This window comes from Natrix helvetica (genome assembly GCF_964273705.1).
Source record: "Natrix helvetica genome assembly, chromosome: 4".
NCBI lineage: Eukaryota > Metazoa > Chordata > Lepidosauria > Squamata > Natricidae > Natrix > Natrix helvetica.
In genome coordinates, this window is record NC_138550.1 from 18,445,391 (window position 1) to 18,463,656 (window position 18,266).

At 41.3% G+C, this 18,266-nt stretch overlaps 2 protein-coding genes across 2 annotated transcripts; both read right to left on the reverse strand.

The window, feature by feature from the left end:
- Positions 1-3,491, reverse strand: LOC309391713 (vitelline membrane outer layer protein 1-like; the record flags this gene model as incomplete). Its single annotated transcript, XM_081952377.1, has 3 exons — positions 3,277-3,491; positions 2,909-3,003; positions 1-301 (listed from the first exon to the last, which is right to left on the reverse strand). Exons 1-3 carry the CDS (start codon positions 3,454-3,456, stop codon positions 1-3), a joined length of 576 nt encoding a protein of 191 aa, XP_081808503.1. The 5' UTR covers positions 3,457-3,491.
- A 5,826-nt stretch (positions 3,492-9,317) lies between these two features.
- On the reverse strand, positions 9,318-17,746 carry LOC309391506 (vitelline membrane outer layer protein 1-like). The gene is made up of 4 exons (XM_081952025.1): positions 17,631-17,746; positions 11,772-12,005; positions 11,398-11,492; positions 9,318-9,716 (listed from the first exon to the last, which is right to left on the reverse strand). Exons 2-4 carry the CDS (start codon positions 11,952-11,954, stop codon positions 9,422-9,424), a joined length of 573 nt encoding a protein of 190 aa, XP_081808151.1. The 5' UTR covers positions 11,955-12,005; positions 17,631-17,746; the 3' UTR covers positions 9,318-9,421.
- Positions 17,747-18,266: the final 520 nt, after the last annotated feature.

An 18,266-nucleotide genomic window follows, 5' to 3' on the forward strand; every position in this document is an offset into this window, starting at 1 on the left:
TCAATCATTACAGCAGTAAAACATCACATCATTGAGTGCTGTGTCATCACGTGTGAATCCCTGTGCATCCTCCACCCTTGTTCTCATCCCACATATGCCATTTGAGGTACAGCTCTTGCTCCATAGGCCAAATTTACCCAATTTATTGCCAAGGCCTATCAGGCGCATACTACCACTGCACTTGAACCGGATATTGTTAACTGCTGTATCATCAAGAATTCCTTGATATGGTTCCACTCTCAGAGAAAAAGAAATCAGGAACCCTCCATGGCAGAATTGTTTTGCAGTCCACTTTCCCCAACTGCCAAAAAAGACAAAGATAGATAAGCACCTTTTAGTGTCTAAATTAAATACTTGTCACCAATCCAAGAGATTCAGGCATAATGGCTGAAATCTTGGGGTAGGAATTTATTTTATTTTATTTATTTGTCAGACATGTACAAGACAACAGGTATAAAGGGGGACAGTAGGACAGGGATGGTAGGCACCAGTGACGTGCGGTGAGGTTTATGGCTGGTGAGGCTGGTGACGTCATCAGCGCGGGGACTGCCTCAGCCTCCTGCACACGTGGTCCCATTCCCCTCCTTCCTGACTCCTGAGTGAACATGAAGGGGACCACGGAGTGCGCTCCACGGGATCACGGCTCACGCTCCACGGTCCCCCTTCATATTGACTCAGGAAGGCAGGGAATGGGACCACATGTTCAGGAGGGAGGCTGAGGCTAGAGGAGCCTCCTGCACACATGATCCCATTCCTGGACCACGTGTGCAGAAGGCTCCTCAGCGCCTTTTCCCTTTTCCTTTTTCCCTATTTTTTATTTTCATGATGAGAGCGGTGAGGCTCTGCCTCCCTTGCCTCCCCTGACCGCACGTCCCTGGTAGGCATGCTGGTGCGCTTATGCCCGTCACCTTTACGGACCTCTTAGGAATGGCATGATGTCCATGGTAGACAGTTTGAGGTTGAAACTATGGGGGTTTGAGGATGTAACAATGGAGTCAGGTAGAGCATTCCAGGCATTTACCACTCTGTTGCTGAAATCGTATTTTCTGCAATCAAGTTTGGAGCGGTTAACCTTGAGTTTGTATCTATTGTTTGCCCATGTATTATTGAGGTTAAAGCTGAAGTAGTCATTGACAGGTAGGATGTTGTAGTAGACAATTTTGTGTACTATGCTTAGGTCAGACCATAGGAAGGATAGTTCCAGGTTGTCCAAGCCCAAAATTTCGAGCCCGGTGGCATAAGGGATTCTTTTGTGAGCAGAGGAGTGGAGTAGTTTTCTCCTGAAATACCTCTGGACATGCTCAATTGTATTAATGTCCAATATACAATGTGGATTCCAGGCAGATGAGCTGTATTCGAGAATTGGTCTGGCAAAGGTTTTGTATGCCCTAGTTTGCAGTACAATGTAACCGGAGAAGAAGCTTTGCAAAATTAGGTTAACACAGAGTGAGCGTCATCTACAAGGTCGTAACCAGCCAGCCTGTATTTGGTGTTCTGATTTTTGATGCCAATGGTAAGACAGAGTGTTTGTTAGTTGAGATTTGGAGTTGTCAATTGTGATACCATTCTGACACATTATCAAGGTCAGTTTGTAGGACATCAGCATTGTCAGTGGTGTTTAATAGTTTTACATCATCAGCAAAGAGGATGCAGCTGCTTATAATACAACCGCAAGGTCATTTATGTAAAGCAGAATGAGTTTGGGTCCTAAAACTTTGCCTTGGGGGACACCACAGTTAACTGGTACCAGGTTTGATAGGATTCTCCCTATTTTGACTACTTATTGCCTGTTTGACAGGAATGTGGCTATCCAATTGTACAGGGTCATATAATGGGCCACTTTGCTTGAGAGATTGTATAGTCTTTCACTGAAGGGTTTTAAACAAATATTCTCTTGAATAAGGCTTAGTTTCCAAGGTCCGTTTTTCAATGCTAGGAGAGAACTACCTCTTGAGTTGTTCCTAACCTATGAAAACACTCTTCAGCACTGTCAGAATATTCATGAACTGAAATGGAGACGTGGTAACAAGGTCAGCCAATGAATAGGCATAGTAACTGGGTCAGTCAATGAGGGCTGTTTTGGAAACTGAAACAGTATTTGCAGGAGGCAGCAGGGAGTCTGGGCATAGCTCATGTCTGAGTCTGTGCTGAGAAACTAAACTAATCTAGTCTGTCTGCTGAATTGAAACTGAAACTCATCCAAACTGTTCTCTACTTTCTACCACGTTGGAAAAACCTGCTTCTTGGTATTGCACATTTACTTATGTGTTATTATGTATATAAAGAAGTTAATGAATCCTGCTAAATCAGTTATCTGTGTGTGCTTTCTGGATGTGATTTCTGCAACAAAATCTGACAAGAACCTTTGTTGCTTTCCGGAATGGCCTGTATTTCCATTCAATCAAGACTCTTCAGTGGGAATTAATCCATTTATAAGTAGTATGAAGGCTCTAAACCAACCTATAGTTGCTTGTTATTAGCAGCTCAAGGATCCATAATGTATTCAAGGAAGATACAAAAGCAAAAAATGCAGGGGCTTTATTTGATTTTAAGTTTTACCTCTGGACATTTAATACAGAATATCAGAGTTGGAAGGAACCTTGGAGGTCTTCTAGTTACAAGGAAGGCAAATAGATTCATGAACTGCACAATGGGAGACATATATGGGAAACTAAAATCCACAAGGAGTCTTGTTGGAATAAATGCATGCTAGGGAAGAACAGCCAAAAGGAGCAAATGAGATACATTTACTATGGCCCACAAACCATTAGTTACACCACTGCACAACTCAGGAATACAAAAATCTCTCACCCACGTCTCAGCATCGGCAGCTCATTCAGAAAGGTCATCTCCTCTCCCAATCTTCATGACAAGGAAATGAAATATGATAAGAAAATCAGTTACTCACGGTCCAACTCTAGACTCAATTATTACACCATCGTCGCAGTACAAGCGGATGCCATTCACACCTGTCTTGTCAAGTGTCCATTTGTCTTTTTCCACCTAAGAAAATATGACCTTGGTGAAGTTCTAGATCACCCTTTCTCCCCTTGCTGTCCTTCAGATTTCCATTCTCTTACCCATAAATATTGGAAAATGAATTGGATCAAGATTAGATCTGCCACACAACATTCCATCCAAACTCAATGCAATTCTTTAGTTGTAGAATCAAAAGTGTAAAGCCTCAACACAATTACTTCTTGGTTGCCTTTCTTGAAAGATAAGCAATTTCAGAATATTTAGAAGTGAAGGAGCATCAGAAAAGTAAATGTTTACCTTCAGGGCAAAGGAGTTAGCATAGCCAGAAGTGCAAAACGAAATTGGTCCCCAATCACCCCTGGAACTCCCATATGACACCCTGAGCACAGAAGAATAATTTCGGGCTTCAGTATTCCACAGGCCGCAGGAGATAGTCAAGAGAAGAGCGGAGCAGGCTGAGAGATCCATGGAAACCATTCTGCTTCTTGAAACAGAAAAGTTTTCAGAAATTGTAGCATTCAGAAACTGGAAATCAGTCAGAAACTATCCACAATACCACTCTCAGGAAATCATGCTTTTCAATTCTTTTGTTTTGTGTCTTTTCATCACCACCCCAAGGAGTAAAAATAAATCAGTAATTTGCCCGGCTCCTTTTCATTGAGGAAATTCTGCTTTTGGATTCTAGGAAAATGCCTTGAAATTCTAGAAAGCCAGTTTGCTTTCTGATACATGGGTTGTATTGGGTCGTCTTGTCCACAAGGCCATCCCTTTGTACATAGGGGAGATTGTCAATCCAGCCACTTAGCAAGCGTGTCTATTAAACATTTTCAACATTCCAAATTGGCACACACATCAAAAGACGCACGCGCATTAAGGCACACCTTAATGGTTTTTTTCCCTTCCTTACTCTGTAGCTTTTCTATTTTTCACAGTATGCATTCGCCAGACTTGTCTTATTCTTTGCTTTAACTTCTCAGTCTCTCCCTCCTTCTCAAATGCTAAAGGCATCCCTCACTTTTATGTTCACACTAATACTTAGAGCAGGAAAAAGGTATCCATATTCCACTAAACCACCCATATTTCTACTCTTCCAAACAACTAGATGTATGTAATGCTGACTTAATCTCCCCTGGTCTCCTTTGACTGCTCTCTGCAGCTATACTTACTGTGTTCCTGCAGTTAATTTTCCTACAGCGAGAATGGAAAAGGTTTTAAATGGAACAACTGTTTGTAGGTGGGACGGAAATAGGGGCAGGGAACAATGCTTGTCATTGTTCTCTGAAAATAAGTTCTAGTTTATTTGCATTTTGCTCTAGTCCACTGAATTCTTAGCTGATGCTTAATTTAATTATGTTTATTAAAGATGCTGAACTACAAAAACTATAGAAACAAGACTTTCATTAGCCATGGGCCACACTTAACATCAGGACAGGAGTTGGCAAGCCCCATATTGAGCATGGTAGTCATGATGATGATGATGATGATGATGATGATGATGAAGAGGAGGAGGAGGAGGAGGAGGAGGAGGAAGAGGAAGAGGAAGAGGAAGAGGAAGAAGAAGAAGAAGAAGAAGAAGAAGAAGAAGAAGAAGAAGAAGAAGAAGAAGAAGAAGAAGAGCCATTATTTGTGAAAGAGAACCTAGAGGTATTTTTTAAGAAGTGTTGTCTATTCTAGATGTTTATTGTTTGGTATATTGTTAGAATTCAGACTATTAATTTCACTCCTTAAATTGTGCATAATGTGATCACACAGAGAGATTTTATATATTTCCATCCTTGAAATGACAGGAAGTCAAGATGCTAATTTTTAATAATTACAGTCAGAAGAAACTTGGGAATGATGCGGGGAAGGGGGGGGGCATGAATTACTTATTTCTGCAATAAGCCATAGTCTGTGCAGCACAACAGAGATTTACATAGCGCTAACTCAAACAAACCATGTTATGGGTTACCACTATGTAGCTTTCCAGCCATTAGAAAGAATAGATCGCTTTCGTTTGATTACATTGAGTAAAACAGACAATATTGTCTATGTGGTATCGAGGGAAGATAACATTATTAATCCTGTGTCCATGTTGATCCCATCATTGCATGGCCATTCCAAAAACAGCTGCAGGGATGCAGCAGACTCAACAACTGTGACTGTGTGAATTTTCTTTTTTCTTTTTTGCTAGAAAATATTTTTTTAAAAGATTTTTTTAAAGTGTGTAAAATGCCCTGGAAAACTTTCACATTTTCAAAACTACAAACTCTTTAGCCCATTAAGTTCTTCAAAATGTACCCATTTTTATTTAATACTTTCTTTATATTTATCTCATGTAGTCTTACCACCTTTCCGTTCAACAATTTGCATAACAATGTGTCTATGTGAGTCTTTTTCTCCAGAAGAGTTAACCAAGAAATTTTACTGACTCTATGTTTACTGTCTTTAAGTTTTGAAATGGATTATTTAGGTCAGGGGTCGGCAACTTTAAACACTCAAGGAGCGACAAAGATCCTAAAATGAAGACCCCCCATTCAATTCTGGAGCCTACCGGAAGTCCGGTTCCACCATCATAGAGTCTCCTCCTAGTGTGGCATCCTTTTTCCTCTACCTGTCCTAACCGAAAGCCCTATCAATGGTGGAGCCAACTGGTGACAGGGAGCCACAGGAGGGGGATGAACAAGTCACATGGCTCTAGAGCTGTGGGTTGTTGACCTATGATATAGGTGGGTATAGAACAAATGTTGAAGCTAACTGCTCAAAATATGGTTTTTAAACTGATTGCTGAAACTAATTGTTGAAATGATTTCTGAAAATTAACTGTCAGAACAAATTGCTGAACTATATCACGGTGAAATAATAATGTCACGGAACCTTTTTCTAATCAGTTCTAGTCAATCTGCCCTATACGGTGTAGCTTATGACCTGAAGAGAACATGTCCTAACATCTTGTTCCATTAATTATTGTGTTTGGATTGCATCAACTGGCTGGCCCCGCCCAGCCCTCCCATCCCAGGAGTCCCCCCACAGTCTGTTTTGGATGCAGGTAAGAGCAGGGCACATGAGGAGCCTTGGGGAGGGCAAAAACTGGGCCAACTGGAAGTTCAGGAAGACCAGAAATGGGCCCATTTTCTGCTTCCAGAGGGCCTCTGGAGTCTGAGGAGGCCGTTTTCGCCCACCCAGAGGCTCAAGGAAATCCTAACCTTAACCCTAAACACACTGTGGTACAAGAGGTCAACTAGGCCATGCCCACCATGGCCACGCCCACCCAGCAACCCAGCAGAGAACCCCTTGCTAAATATTTTGAAGCCCACCCCTAATTAAGAGCCTTTATACTACTTATACATGGATTAACTCCCAGTGAAGAGTCTTGATTGAATGGAAATACAGACCTTTCCTGAAAGCAGCAAAGGTGCTGAAGAGTCTTTTCATAGCTTTGGAACAACTCAAGAGATAGTTCTCTCCCAGCGTTGACAAATGGACCTTGGAACCTAAGCCTTATTCAAGAATAGCATGACTATCTAAAAACTGAGAAGGCTCTTCCAGGGCATCTAATTCAATTCCCTGGCCATCCAATATCTGTTTAAAATCCTTCATTGAAAAAGTCTACGAACTTTCAAGCAAAGTGGCCCATTACTGTTTCCTTCCAATTAGGAAAATCTTCATAATTTAAACTCATTGTTCCTTGTATCCTCTTGAAGAACGAACCCCAAAAACCTTCCCTCTTTTCTGCATTTCAGCCTTTCAAATACTTGAGGGCAGCTATTGCCCCATAATTTTCTGTTTTGTAGACGGAACATACGTCCTCATATGCTTAGTCCTTTCCAACCCTTCCTCATATCTCTTTCCCTGACAGTGACGTGCAGTCAGGTGAGGCAAGTGAGGCACAGCCTCACCATTCTCATCATGAAAAAAAAAATAAAAGGAAAAAGCTGAGCTAGTTGCTGCCTCACCGTGGATGACTCTGCTTAACCTCACTGGTGCTCTCCCTCCCCAAGTGTAGTGACTTCCTCCCCAGGCCCCCATTCATTTCTCTCTCTCACACACACAGCTGGATAAAACTATATAAAAATCTAGCCCAGCTTCACTGATTACAAGTTTGAAAAGGCAACGTGGCTCCATCTGCAATCAAACTACACTTGGGGAGGGAGAGCACAAGCGAGCACTGAGGAGACCACAGGAGGAGGCAGGAAGCCAGGCAAAGAGCCATGCTGTAGTACACACACTTCCCCCCAGCCTCTTTCTTTTGGAAGGCTCGGCTCCCCTCCAGCTTCTCTGCCTCTCCTCTCACCCCAGCCTGCCAGCAGGAGGTGGTGGGTGGGCTTTATTGTGTTCCAGGCATTTCCCACCCAGACAGCAGGCTGCATTTGCAATGGTGGAGGTGTTTGGGAAAGGCAGCAGGGGAATGGGGGGGGGATGGCAGAGGAGCTGTTTCAAGCCACTGGAAAAGATATCCAATCCAACTTTTGTGTGTGGGGGGGTTTGTTTGAGAGTGAGTGAGAGAGGGAAGGAGTAGGAGAGATAGTCCAATCCAACTTCTGTGTGTGTGTGTGTGTGTGTGTGTGTGTGTGTGTGTGTGTTTGAGAGAGTGGGAGGAAGGGAGAGAGGGAGGAAGGAGGGGAAGGAGAAGAAAAAGAAAAAGAAAGAAGGAGCAAAGAAGAAAAACAAATGCTGTCGCTTTAATTTGGAACTGAGCATGCCTGGCTGTGGAATTCTGGGAGTTGAAGTCCACAAGTCAAAAAATATTTGAAACTCAGCACTGTGTCAGTGCCTCACCAGTCATAAACCTCACCGCACGTCACTGTTCCCTGAAGTCACTTATCATATGAATTGCTTTTTTCTGTACATTCAGTTCATCAATGTTCTTCCAAAGGGCCCAGAGTGTAATGTTCTTGGAGTGGCCGGACCACTCCAAAGCAGGGGTGGGTTGCAGTGATGTGCGGTGAGGTTTATGGCTGGTGAGGCACTGACGTCATCACATCTTGACCGCATGAGTCGCGCTCTGTGGTTGTCACTTACTCTGCTGCCTCTGAGTCACAGGAAGAACGAGCGCCCTCTACTATGAGACAGGAGAACTGCGTGCCTCACCTAGTCTGACTTTTTAGGCTTTTAAGCCTCTGCTTAACACTGCTCGGACTGAGCGATCATAAAATGCCTAAAAAGTCAGACTAGGTGAGGCATGCAGTTCTCCTGCCTCATAGTAGAGGGTGCTTTTTTAGAGGCTTTTTTAAACAGTTAAGCAGAGTCATCCATTAGGCAGTTGTATTAGCCACTAAGCCACAGGCTCTCCTCCTTACCAGCTGAGCCAGGGAAATAGGTATGTATTTTTGCTAATACAACTGCCTAATATGTAATACAGCCCTGGTTCGAATCCCAGTAAGGGTATGGCTAGCTGATGAGAGCTAAATAGCTTGAAATAGATCTATACTAGTCTCCCTTTATTTATTTATCAGCACAAATCCAACAAACACACACACACACACACACACACAACTTTTAAATCAATCTTGACCCAGTTATAGTATATTTCTCTAACATTTATTTGCTCTCTGTAGTAAAATGCAAAGTACAAAATCAAATAAACCCTAATAAATACATACATATTATTGTGGCCTAAACCTGGCTTATTGAAAGAAGGAAATGACTTTGAAGACGCAACATAATTTCATTTGCATGCAAGCAAGCATGGTATGGTATTACAGTTTGATGCTGTGACTTGAATCAAAATGATGGGAGGGAAGACAGTGCTTGAGGTTTCTGCTACTTATGCCTCTCCAATATGGACTGTTTGAAGAGGTCACACTTGGGGGAACAGTCTCCGTGTACTACCACATTACATACAAACACACCCTTTATTGTCAAGTTAATGTTTAACTATACGGTATTTTTCAGAGTATAAGATGCACCTTTTGCCCTCAAAAGAGAGGCTGAAAATCTGGGTGTGTCTTATACACTGAATACAGCATTTTTTGCCTCCCGAAACCTCGTCCCCTTCACCAAAATGGCCATGCATAGCTTTTAGGAGGCTTTCAGAGAGCTCCTGGGGGCTGGGAAGGGCAGGAATGAGCAAAAAACGGGCCATTTTTGGCTCAATTTTCCCTCCCCCAGCCCCCAGGAGCACTCTATAAGCCTCCTAAAGGCTAACCATGTCCACATTTTGACATAAAATGGACTCGTTTTTGTGAAAAATTGAAAAATCATTTTTGCTCATTCCGCCCCCCCCCCCCCCCCCCCGAGCACTCTACAAGCCTCCTAAGGGCTTAGCTATTTTGGGGGGGAAAAACAGGCCATTTTTGAGAGGTCTGCAGAGTGCAAAAACTTTTTATTTAATTTGCCTCTTCAAAACCTTGGTGAGTCTTATATTCCGGTGCATCTTATACCCCCAAAAATATGGTAATTAACAGCCTTTGAGACTGCATAGCAGAAGTATATTTATAGGTGAAGAAACGTGTATCAACCATTAACAGCAGAAAAACATCACATCATTGAGTCCTGTGTCGTCACCTATCAATCCCCGTTTATCCTCCACCCGTGTTCTCATCCCACATATACCAGTTAACGGGCACCTCTCACTCCATGGGCCAAATTTACCCCGTGTATGGCCACTGCCTGCTATGGTCATATTGCTACTGCACTTGAACCAGATGTTGTTAGCTGCTGAATTATCAAGATGTTTTCGAAGTCCTTCCACTCTCAGAGAAAAAGAAACCAGATAGCCTCCAATGCAGATTTTTTTTTCAGTCCAGGTTCCCCACCTGTCAAAAAGGACAAAGATAGATAAGCATCTTTTAGTGTCTAAAACACTTGCCATCAATCCAAGAGATTCAGGCACAGTGGCTAAAATTTTGGGCTAGGAATCAAGTTAAAGAATGAACACTTAAGCTTAAAGGCAACCTATGGACTCTATATTTTCAAAACCATACCTCAGAACTAGCATAATATTTTCATCATTCTTTAATACACCAACAAAAACATTCCCTAGTATGGTGACTGAATAGCCTGAACTATGCCCAGGTTTCAAGTCAGTCGTGGGTTCCAGATCCCGTCATAACCGGTAGGCTGTGACAGGGCTGGGCGCCTTCGGCGGGCATGCATCCTGCGCACGCATGCACGTGCCACCACCCAGTGACACTCAGCTGCTCGGCGGAGGTTGCGCAGGTGCTGCACGCCATGCGTGCATGTGCAATTGGCCCGTTTGCCTCAAAAAGCAGTAAGGAACATGGGTGGGCGGGTGGGCCAAATGGCCCACTGTTCCGGTATGGTGGCCACTGCTCCGAGCTACCACCGCTACGCCCATACCAAGCCATACCATCCAGAACCCACCACTGATTCAAGTATATGACATTAATAGCAACCACACTCCTGTTCTTCATTAACAGCACTTGCACATGTAAGCACAGCACTGCAGTCTTGGTCTCCTGAAAGTACAGAAGAAAGGAATTGCAATGTTAACGGGCTTCAGGGAAACAGATATGAAGAATGGTGGGAGTTATTGAGTATGTTTAGTTTACAAAAGAGAAAATTATGGGGCAATGTGACAGCTGCTCTCAAGTATTTGAAAGGCTGAAATGCAGAAAAGGGGGAAGGTTTGTGGGGTTCGTTCTTCAAGAGGATGCAAGGAACAATGAGTTTAAATTATGAGGATTTTCCGAATTGCAAAAGAAAGAGTAATGGGCCACTTTGCATGAGAGATAGTAGGTAGACTCTTTCACTGAAGGGTTTTTAACAGATATTGGATTGCCATGGAATTGAATTAGATGCCCTGTAAGGGCCTTCTCAGTTTTTAGATAGTTAGGCTACTCTTAAATAAGACTTAGGTTCCAAGGTCCATTTGTCAACGCTGGGAGAGAACTATCTCTTGAGTTGTTCCTAAACTATGAAAAGAGCTTAGGAACATCTTTGCTGCTTTGAGGAAAGGTCTGCATTTGCATTCAGTCAAGGCTCTTCAGTGGGAGTTAATCCATTTATAAGTAGCATAAAGGCTCTTAATCAAGAGCTTGTTATTAGCAGCTCAGGCATCCATAAGGTATGCAAGAAAGACACAAAAGCAAACCAATGCAGAGGCTTTATTTGATTTTACGTTTTACCTCTGGACATTGAAAATAGAATATCAGAGTTGGAAGGGACCTTGGAGGCCTTCTAGTTACAAGGAAGGCAAATAGATCCATGAACTGCACAATGGGAGAAGTATGTGGGGAACTCAAGTCCACAAGGGGTCATGTTGAAGTAAATGCTTGCTAGGGAAGAACAGCCTAAATGAGATATGCTTACTATGGCCCACAAACTATTAGTTACACCACTGCACAACTCAGGAATACAAAAATCTCTCATCCACGTCTTAGCATGAGCAACTCATTCAGAAACTCATCAGCAACTCATCCTCTCCCAGTCTTCATGACAAGGAAATAAAATATGATACGGTAATCAGTTACTCACGGTCCAACTTTAGACTCGAGTACTGTGCCATCGTTGCAGTACAAGCGGATTCCATTCAAAGCTGTATTGTCACCTACCCATTGCTCACGTTCCACCTAAGAAAATATGACCATGGTAAAGTTCTAGATCAGCCTTTCTCCCCTGGCAGTCCTTCAGATTTCAATTCTCAGAAATATTGGACAATGCATTGGATCAAGGTTAGATCTGCCACACAATATTCCACTCCAAACTCAATACGTTTCTTTAATTGTAGAATCAGAAGTGTAAAGCATCAACACAATTACTTCTTGATTGCCTTTCTTGAAAGATAAGCTGAAGAACTAATTCAAGAGAATATTTAGTAGTGTAGGAGCATCAGAAAAGTAAACTTTTACCTTCAGGGCGAAGCCCTTAGCAAAGCCATAATCGCAAAACTCGCTCGGTCCCCATTCACCCCATCCACCCCCATTTGGCACACTGATCAGGGAAGTATACTGTAGACGTTGAGGTCGGGATTCTGTATTCCACAGGCAGCAGGAGATGGTCAAGAGAAGAGCGGTGCTGGCAGAGAGATCCATGGAAACCTGTCTCCTTCTTGAAACAGAAAAGTCTTCGGAAATTGTAGCATCCTAGAAACCGGAAATCACTCATAAACTATCTGCAATACCACCCTCATGAAATCATGCTTTTCCATTCTTTTGTTTTATGCTTTCCATCTCCCTTAATTCCAGGGATTTGATCTTGCAGTTTTCTTGGTAAGATTTTACAAACGGTTTGTCCCTGCCTCTGTCGGCCTAGAGCTGAGATAGTGGGACCAACCCAGTTGGCTTTGTACCTAAGACATGACTAGAGCACCAGTCAGTCCCCAGCCTGCTGTCTTAACCAAACCTCCGCAATTAGCAGCTTAAGAAGATTTCTGGGTTATAGTAAGACACTAGAAAGTGAGGTTAACAATAAACTCAAATGCATATTTTTCTTAATCTCGCAGAAACTTTCATTCCTATAAAATCAGTCTGAGTTGCTGAGCTGATACTGAGAAAGCTATGCTGGGAAACAATTTGTATTATTTCCATCATTTGTACAATTGGTTGCGAGCCGAAATGCATTCCATCCTTTCTGTTTATCACCTCTAAAAGTAACAAAAAGGTATAATTAGACAGATGATCCAACATTTAAATATGACAGGGATTTTGCAGTAACCTTCCCCTGGCGTGGGAAGGGAATGAAGATTTTGTAGTAACCTTCCCCTGCCATGCCAATCAAGCCATGCCCACCAAGTCATGCCACGCCCACCAAGCCATGGCCACAGAACCGCTAGTAAAAAAAATTGAATCCCACCACTGAGGTGTCAAAATGGTTTGCCAACACTGCGCTATAGACTTGTTAGCCTTACCTTTTTCTTTGCTTTAATTTCTCAGTCTCTCCCTCCTTCTCAAACGTGAAAGGCATCTCCTCCTTTTATGTTCACCCCAATACTTAGAGCAAGAACAAGTTATCCATATTCCACTAAAACCACCCATATTTTCTACTCTTCCAAACAACTAGATGTATATAATTCTGACTTAATCTCCCCTGGTCTCCTTTGACTGCTCTCTGCAGCTATACTTACTGTCTTCCCACATTTAATTTTCCTACAGCCCGAATGGGAAAGGTTTTAAATGGAACAAGTGTTTGTAGGCGGGACAGAAGTAGGGGCAGGGACATGAAACCTGAGCACCTTCTGTATCCTTCACTTAGATGGAGCCAGGAAATTAAAAAAAACTGCTTGTTGTTGTTCTCGGAAAATAAGTTCTAGTTTATTTGCATTTTGCTCTAGTCCACTGAATTCTTAGCTGATGCTTAATTTAATTATGTTTATTAAAGATGCTGAACTACAAAAACTATAGAAACAAGACTTTTATTAGCCATGGGCCACACTTAACATCAGGACAGGAGTTGACAAGCCCCGTATTGAGCATGGTAGTGATGATGATGATGATGATGATGATGATGATGATGATGATGAAGAAGAAGAAGAAGAAGAAGAAGAAGAAGAAGAAGAAGAAGAAGAAGAAGAAGAAGAAGAAGAAGAAGAGCCATTATTTGTGAAAGAGAACCTAGAGATATTTTTTTAAGTGTTGTCTATTCTAGATGTTTATTGTTTGGTATATTGTTAGAATTCCGATCATGAAATTAATAGTCTGAATTCTAACAATATACCAAACAATATATCAACAATCATTAAATTATGCATAATGTGATCACACAAAGAGATTTTATATATTTCCACCCTTGAGAATGACAGGAAGTTAAGATGTTATTTTTTAATAATTACAGTCAGAAGAGACTTGGCAATGATGGGGAGGGGGATGAATTACTTACTTCTGCAATAAGCCATAGTTTGTGCAGCACAACAGAGGTTTACATAGCACTAACTCAAACAAACCATGTTATGGGTTACCACTATGTAGCTTTCCAGCCATTAGAAAGAATAGATCACTTTCTTTTTACTACATTGAGTAAAACACACAATATTGTCTATGTGGTATCGAAGGAAGATAACATTATTAATACTGTGTCCATGTTGATCCCATCATTGCATGGCCATTCCAAAAACAGCTGCAGGGATGCAGCAGACTCAACAACTGTGACTGTGTGGAATGTTGTTGTTTTTTTGCTAGAAAAGATTTTTTTTAAAAAAAAGTTTTTTTAAAAATGTGTAAATGCCCTGGAAAAGTTTCACATTTTCAAGACTACAAACTCTCTTAGCCCACTAGGTTCTTCAAAATGTACCCATTTTTATTTAAAACTTTCTTTATATTTATCTCATACAGTCTTGCCACCATTCCATTCAACAATTTGCATAACAATATGTCTATGTGGGTCTTTTTCTCCAGAACAGTTAACCAAGAAATTCTACTGACTCTACGTTTACTGTCTTTAAGTTTTGAAATGGATTATTTAGGTCAGGGGGTTGGCAACTTTAAACACTCAAGGAGCCACAAAGGTCCTAAACTGAAGACCCCCCATTCAATTCTGGAGCCTACCGGAAGTCCGGTTCCACCATCATAGAGTCTCCTCCTAGTGTGGCATCCTTTTTCCTCTACCTGCCCTAACCGAAAGCCCTATCCATGATGGAGCCGATAGGAAACAGGGAGCCACAGGAGAGGGATGAACAAGCCACGTGGCTCTAGAGCTGTGGGTTGTTGACCTATGATATAGGTGGGTATAGAACAAATGTTGAAGCTAACTGCTCAAAATATGGGTTTTAAACTGATTGCTGAAACTAATTGCTGAAGTGATTTCTGAAAATTAACTGTCAGAACAAATTGCTGAACTATATCACGGCGAAATAATAATGTCACAGAAACTTTTTCTAATCCTTTCTAGTCAATCTGCCCTATACGGTGTAGCTTATGACCTGAAGAGAACATGTCCTAACATCTTGTTCCATGAATCATTGTGTTTGGATTGCATCGACTGGCTGTTTTGGATGCAGGTAAGTGCAGGGTGCATAGAGAGGCTTAGGGAAGGCAAAAAACAGGCCAACTGGAAGTTCGGGAAGGTCAGAAAATTAATCCACCCTTGAATTGACAAGCCCCATATTAAGCATGGTGATGATGATGATGATGATGATGATGATGATGATGATGATGGAGAAGGAGGAGGAGGAAGAGCAGGAGGAGGAGGAGGGAGGAGGAAAAGAAGGAGGAGGAGGAGGAGGAGGAGGAGGAGGAGGAGGAGGAGGAGGAGAGCCATTATTTGTGAAAGAGAACCTAGATATTTTTTTTAAGAAGTGTCTATTCTAGATGTTTATTGTTTGGTATATTGTTAGAATTCAGACTATTAATGTCACTCATTAAATTGTGCATAATTGATCAGCACAAAGAGATTTCATATATTTCCACCCTTGAAAATTACAGGAAGTTAAGATGTTATTTTTTAATAATTACAGTCAGAAGAGACTTGGGAATGATGGGGAGGTGGGCATGAATTACTTACTTCTGCAATAAGCCATAGTTTGTGCAGCACAACAGAGGTTTACATAGCACTAACTCAAACAAACCATATTATGGGTTCCCTCTGTTAAACTACTGAAGTTTTAAAAATAGTTTTTAAACCACAGTGGCCTGCTTTACAGATCACTCTTGGGATTAAGCCTGAAAGCAAAATGGGAGAAAAAAAACTGAAATAATGGGATAAATTAAATACATTAAATCTATGTAATGTACAAAAACAGACTTCACTCTTTTAGGTCTTCTCTTTAAAAGTTCAGAAATGATGGTTCTAATCAGCTTGTCAGATTATCAAATCCAAATATATCAATCTGAGAGGAAAAGGAGTGATAACGTTGGAATACCTTGATTTCCAGTCGGATCAATTTAAATGACAACATCTGAGCCATTGTGCTGTCTAATCCCAGATTCCTCCTTGTTTTTCTTAGTCTGGCATTGGAAATAGAAATTAGCCCCTTAATAGGGTTTTAAAAACCATGAAAAACCATATATTTATGGTTTGTCATGGTTTTTATAACCCTATATGGTTTATATATATATAAACCATAGGGCTGTTTGTATTGCTGTTAAGTATTGTTTTGTGTGTGAGAGAGAGAGCATGTGTGTTAAGCCTATTGGGGGACATATTTTGAAGCGATTAAACTACTTCATTGTGTGTCCATATTTTGGAATGGAATTATTTCTTCATTAAAAAAGAATTTTAAAAAGTAAAATAGAAAAAAAGAAAAAGAAATTAGCCCCATGAATTTGCCATGAACCAAGTTGCATATACATTTAGGGTTGCCCTGTTGAACTCTGACATTTGAGGATGCCAGTTTAATTTAATTTCTTTCTCACTACCTTGATAATTTCAAAATCAAAATGGAAAAGAAGCTGCTATCAATACTTTAAATGAAGATTCGGCTAGACTATCATTGCCATCCAAGAATCGATGCTAGTTAGTAATGTGTCTTACAACAGAACACAGACTTGGTTTTAATCAGGGGTGGGTTCCAGATTTTTTACTGCTGTTTTTTTTAGGGACATGCTTCGGGCACAAGCGCATGTGCTTGATGCGCATTAGGTGCGCAAGCACAATAGTGAAAAAATTGCTCCTGCGCATGCACAAGCTTCCTAACAGACAGAAAGCAGCAGCTGAAGCTAGACAAAACCACATACCTGTACAATTCACACAGGAGCCCCCCAAGGCTGTGTGCTCTCTCTACTTTCTATACACCAATGATCCCTCTGTTAAACTACTGAAGTTTTCAGATGATACAACAGTGATTGGTCTCATTCGAGACAGTGATGAATCCTAGTATAATTTGATTGCTTATTAGAAACATGTGACTATTATTAAGTGTTGTATCTTATGATTGTTGATGAATGTATTCTATATTATTTTTCTTTATGTACACTGAGAGCATATGCACCAAAGACAAATTCCTTGTGTGTCCAATCACACTTGACCAATAAAGAATTCTATTCTATTTTATTCTGTTCTGTTCTGTTCTATTCTTATGGAAACAATTCTCTGATCTCTTGATTTTGAGGTAAGAAGCTGCAATTCTACTTGGTTGATTTATTGCAGATGTTTCATTACCAACAAGGAGACATCTTGAGTGCTAGACAGGGGTGGGTTCCTGCCAGTTTTAACCTCATCTATAGAAGAGGTTCCACAAATCTACAGTGCCATTTAGAACCCATTACAGCTCCCTCCCCCACCCGTCCGCACATCATCAAGTTGAAGAGCGAGAGGAGGAATTCTGGGAGTTGAAGTCCACAAGTCTTAAAGCTGTCAAGTTTGAACACCCCTGGGTTTTTTTTCTAAAGGATTAGGGGCGCAAGGTTCTTGCAACTTGACAGCTTTAAGACTTGCACACTTCAATGCCAGAGTTCCTAAGCCAACATGACTGGAGGAGGAATTCTGGGAGTTGAACTCCACAAGTCCTAAAGCTGTCAAGTTTGCACACCCCTGGAATTTTTTTCCCTAAAGGGTTAGGGGTGCAAGGTTCTTGTAACTTGACAGCTTTAAAACTTGCGTGCTTCAAATGCCAGAGTTTCTGAGCCAACATTTTGGTTGCTAAGCAAGAGCGTTGTTAAGTGATTTTCCTCACATTTTACAAGTTGGCCATGCCCACCCAGTCACATGACTGCCAAGCCACTCCCACTTGGTCACATGGCTGACAAGCCACTCCCACCCAGTCAAATGGCCATCAAGCCATTCCCACAAAGCAGGCCACACCTACAGAAGAGGTTCTAAAAAAATTTGAAACCCACCACTGGTGCTAGTAGTGAACAGGGTTTGATTTCTGTTTACATATACAGCTTTGATGGTGGAAGTGTAGTTTTCTTCTTAGTGGTTCATTGACCAGGCTTTTGCTTACTGCTTGATTGTTTGTCTAAGTTGGTAGTTCCTTGATTGGGACATTGTTTATGGCTTCATTATTGGTCTGGTATTAATATCAATTAACAAAAGGACACATTTTCCTAGTGGAATCAGGCTTGTGGTCATGTTGGGATAAGCAGCTGAGAGTTCCTCATTTTCAGAAGGTCAAGGGATGGCTTTTCAGTTCCAGACCACAGGAAAAGGCATCTTGCTTGATCTAAGATTAACTTCCAGGTACCTTCAAGAAGAAGCTAAAAATAGACCATTTCCGAAGAGTTTCAGGGCAATATGTTTTTTAGTTCTTTACGTTTAGGGGTTTTAGTTATATTTCAATTTATCCCAAACTAGATTTGTGTGAACTTGCTAGCAACCAAGAGCCTGATTAAGTTGCAATGATGTACAAACCAAATCAATAAATACATAAACATAAAAATTCAGAGCCAATGAAAGGCATAGGATTGGAGGAGAGATCTTTTTATGTAAGTGTTTGAAGAACAGAAAAGTAGTGATTTGGATAAGTGATGATT

Excerpts from the sequence above, each read along its gene's own strand:
- LOC309391506 (XM_081952025.1), bottom strand. The coding sequence starts at position 11,954 with ATGGATCTCTCTGCCAGCACCGCTCTTCTCTTGACCATCTCCTGCTGC. Across the intron at positions 11,493-11,771 it reads CTAAGGGCTTCGCCCTGAAG|GTGGAACGTGAGCAATGGGT; the intron begins GTAAAAGTTTAC and ends ATATTTTCTTAG. Across the intron at positions 9,717-11,397 it reads CTCGAGTCTAAAGTTGGACC|GTGGGGAACCTGGACTGAAA; the intron begins GTGAGTAACTGA and ends CCTTTTTGACAG.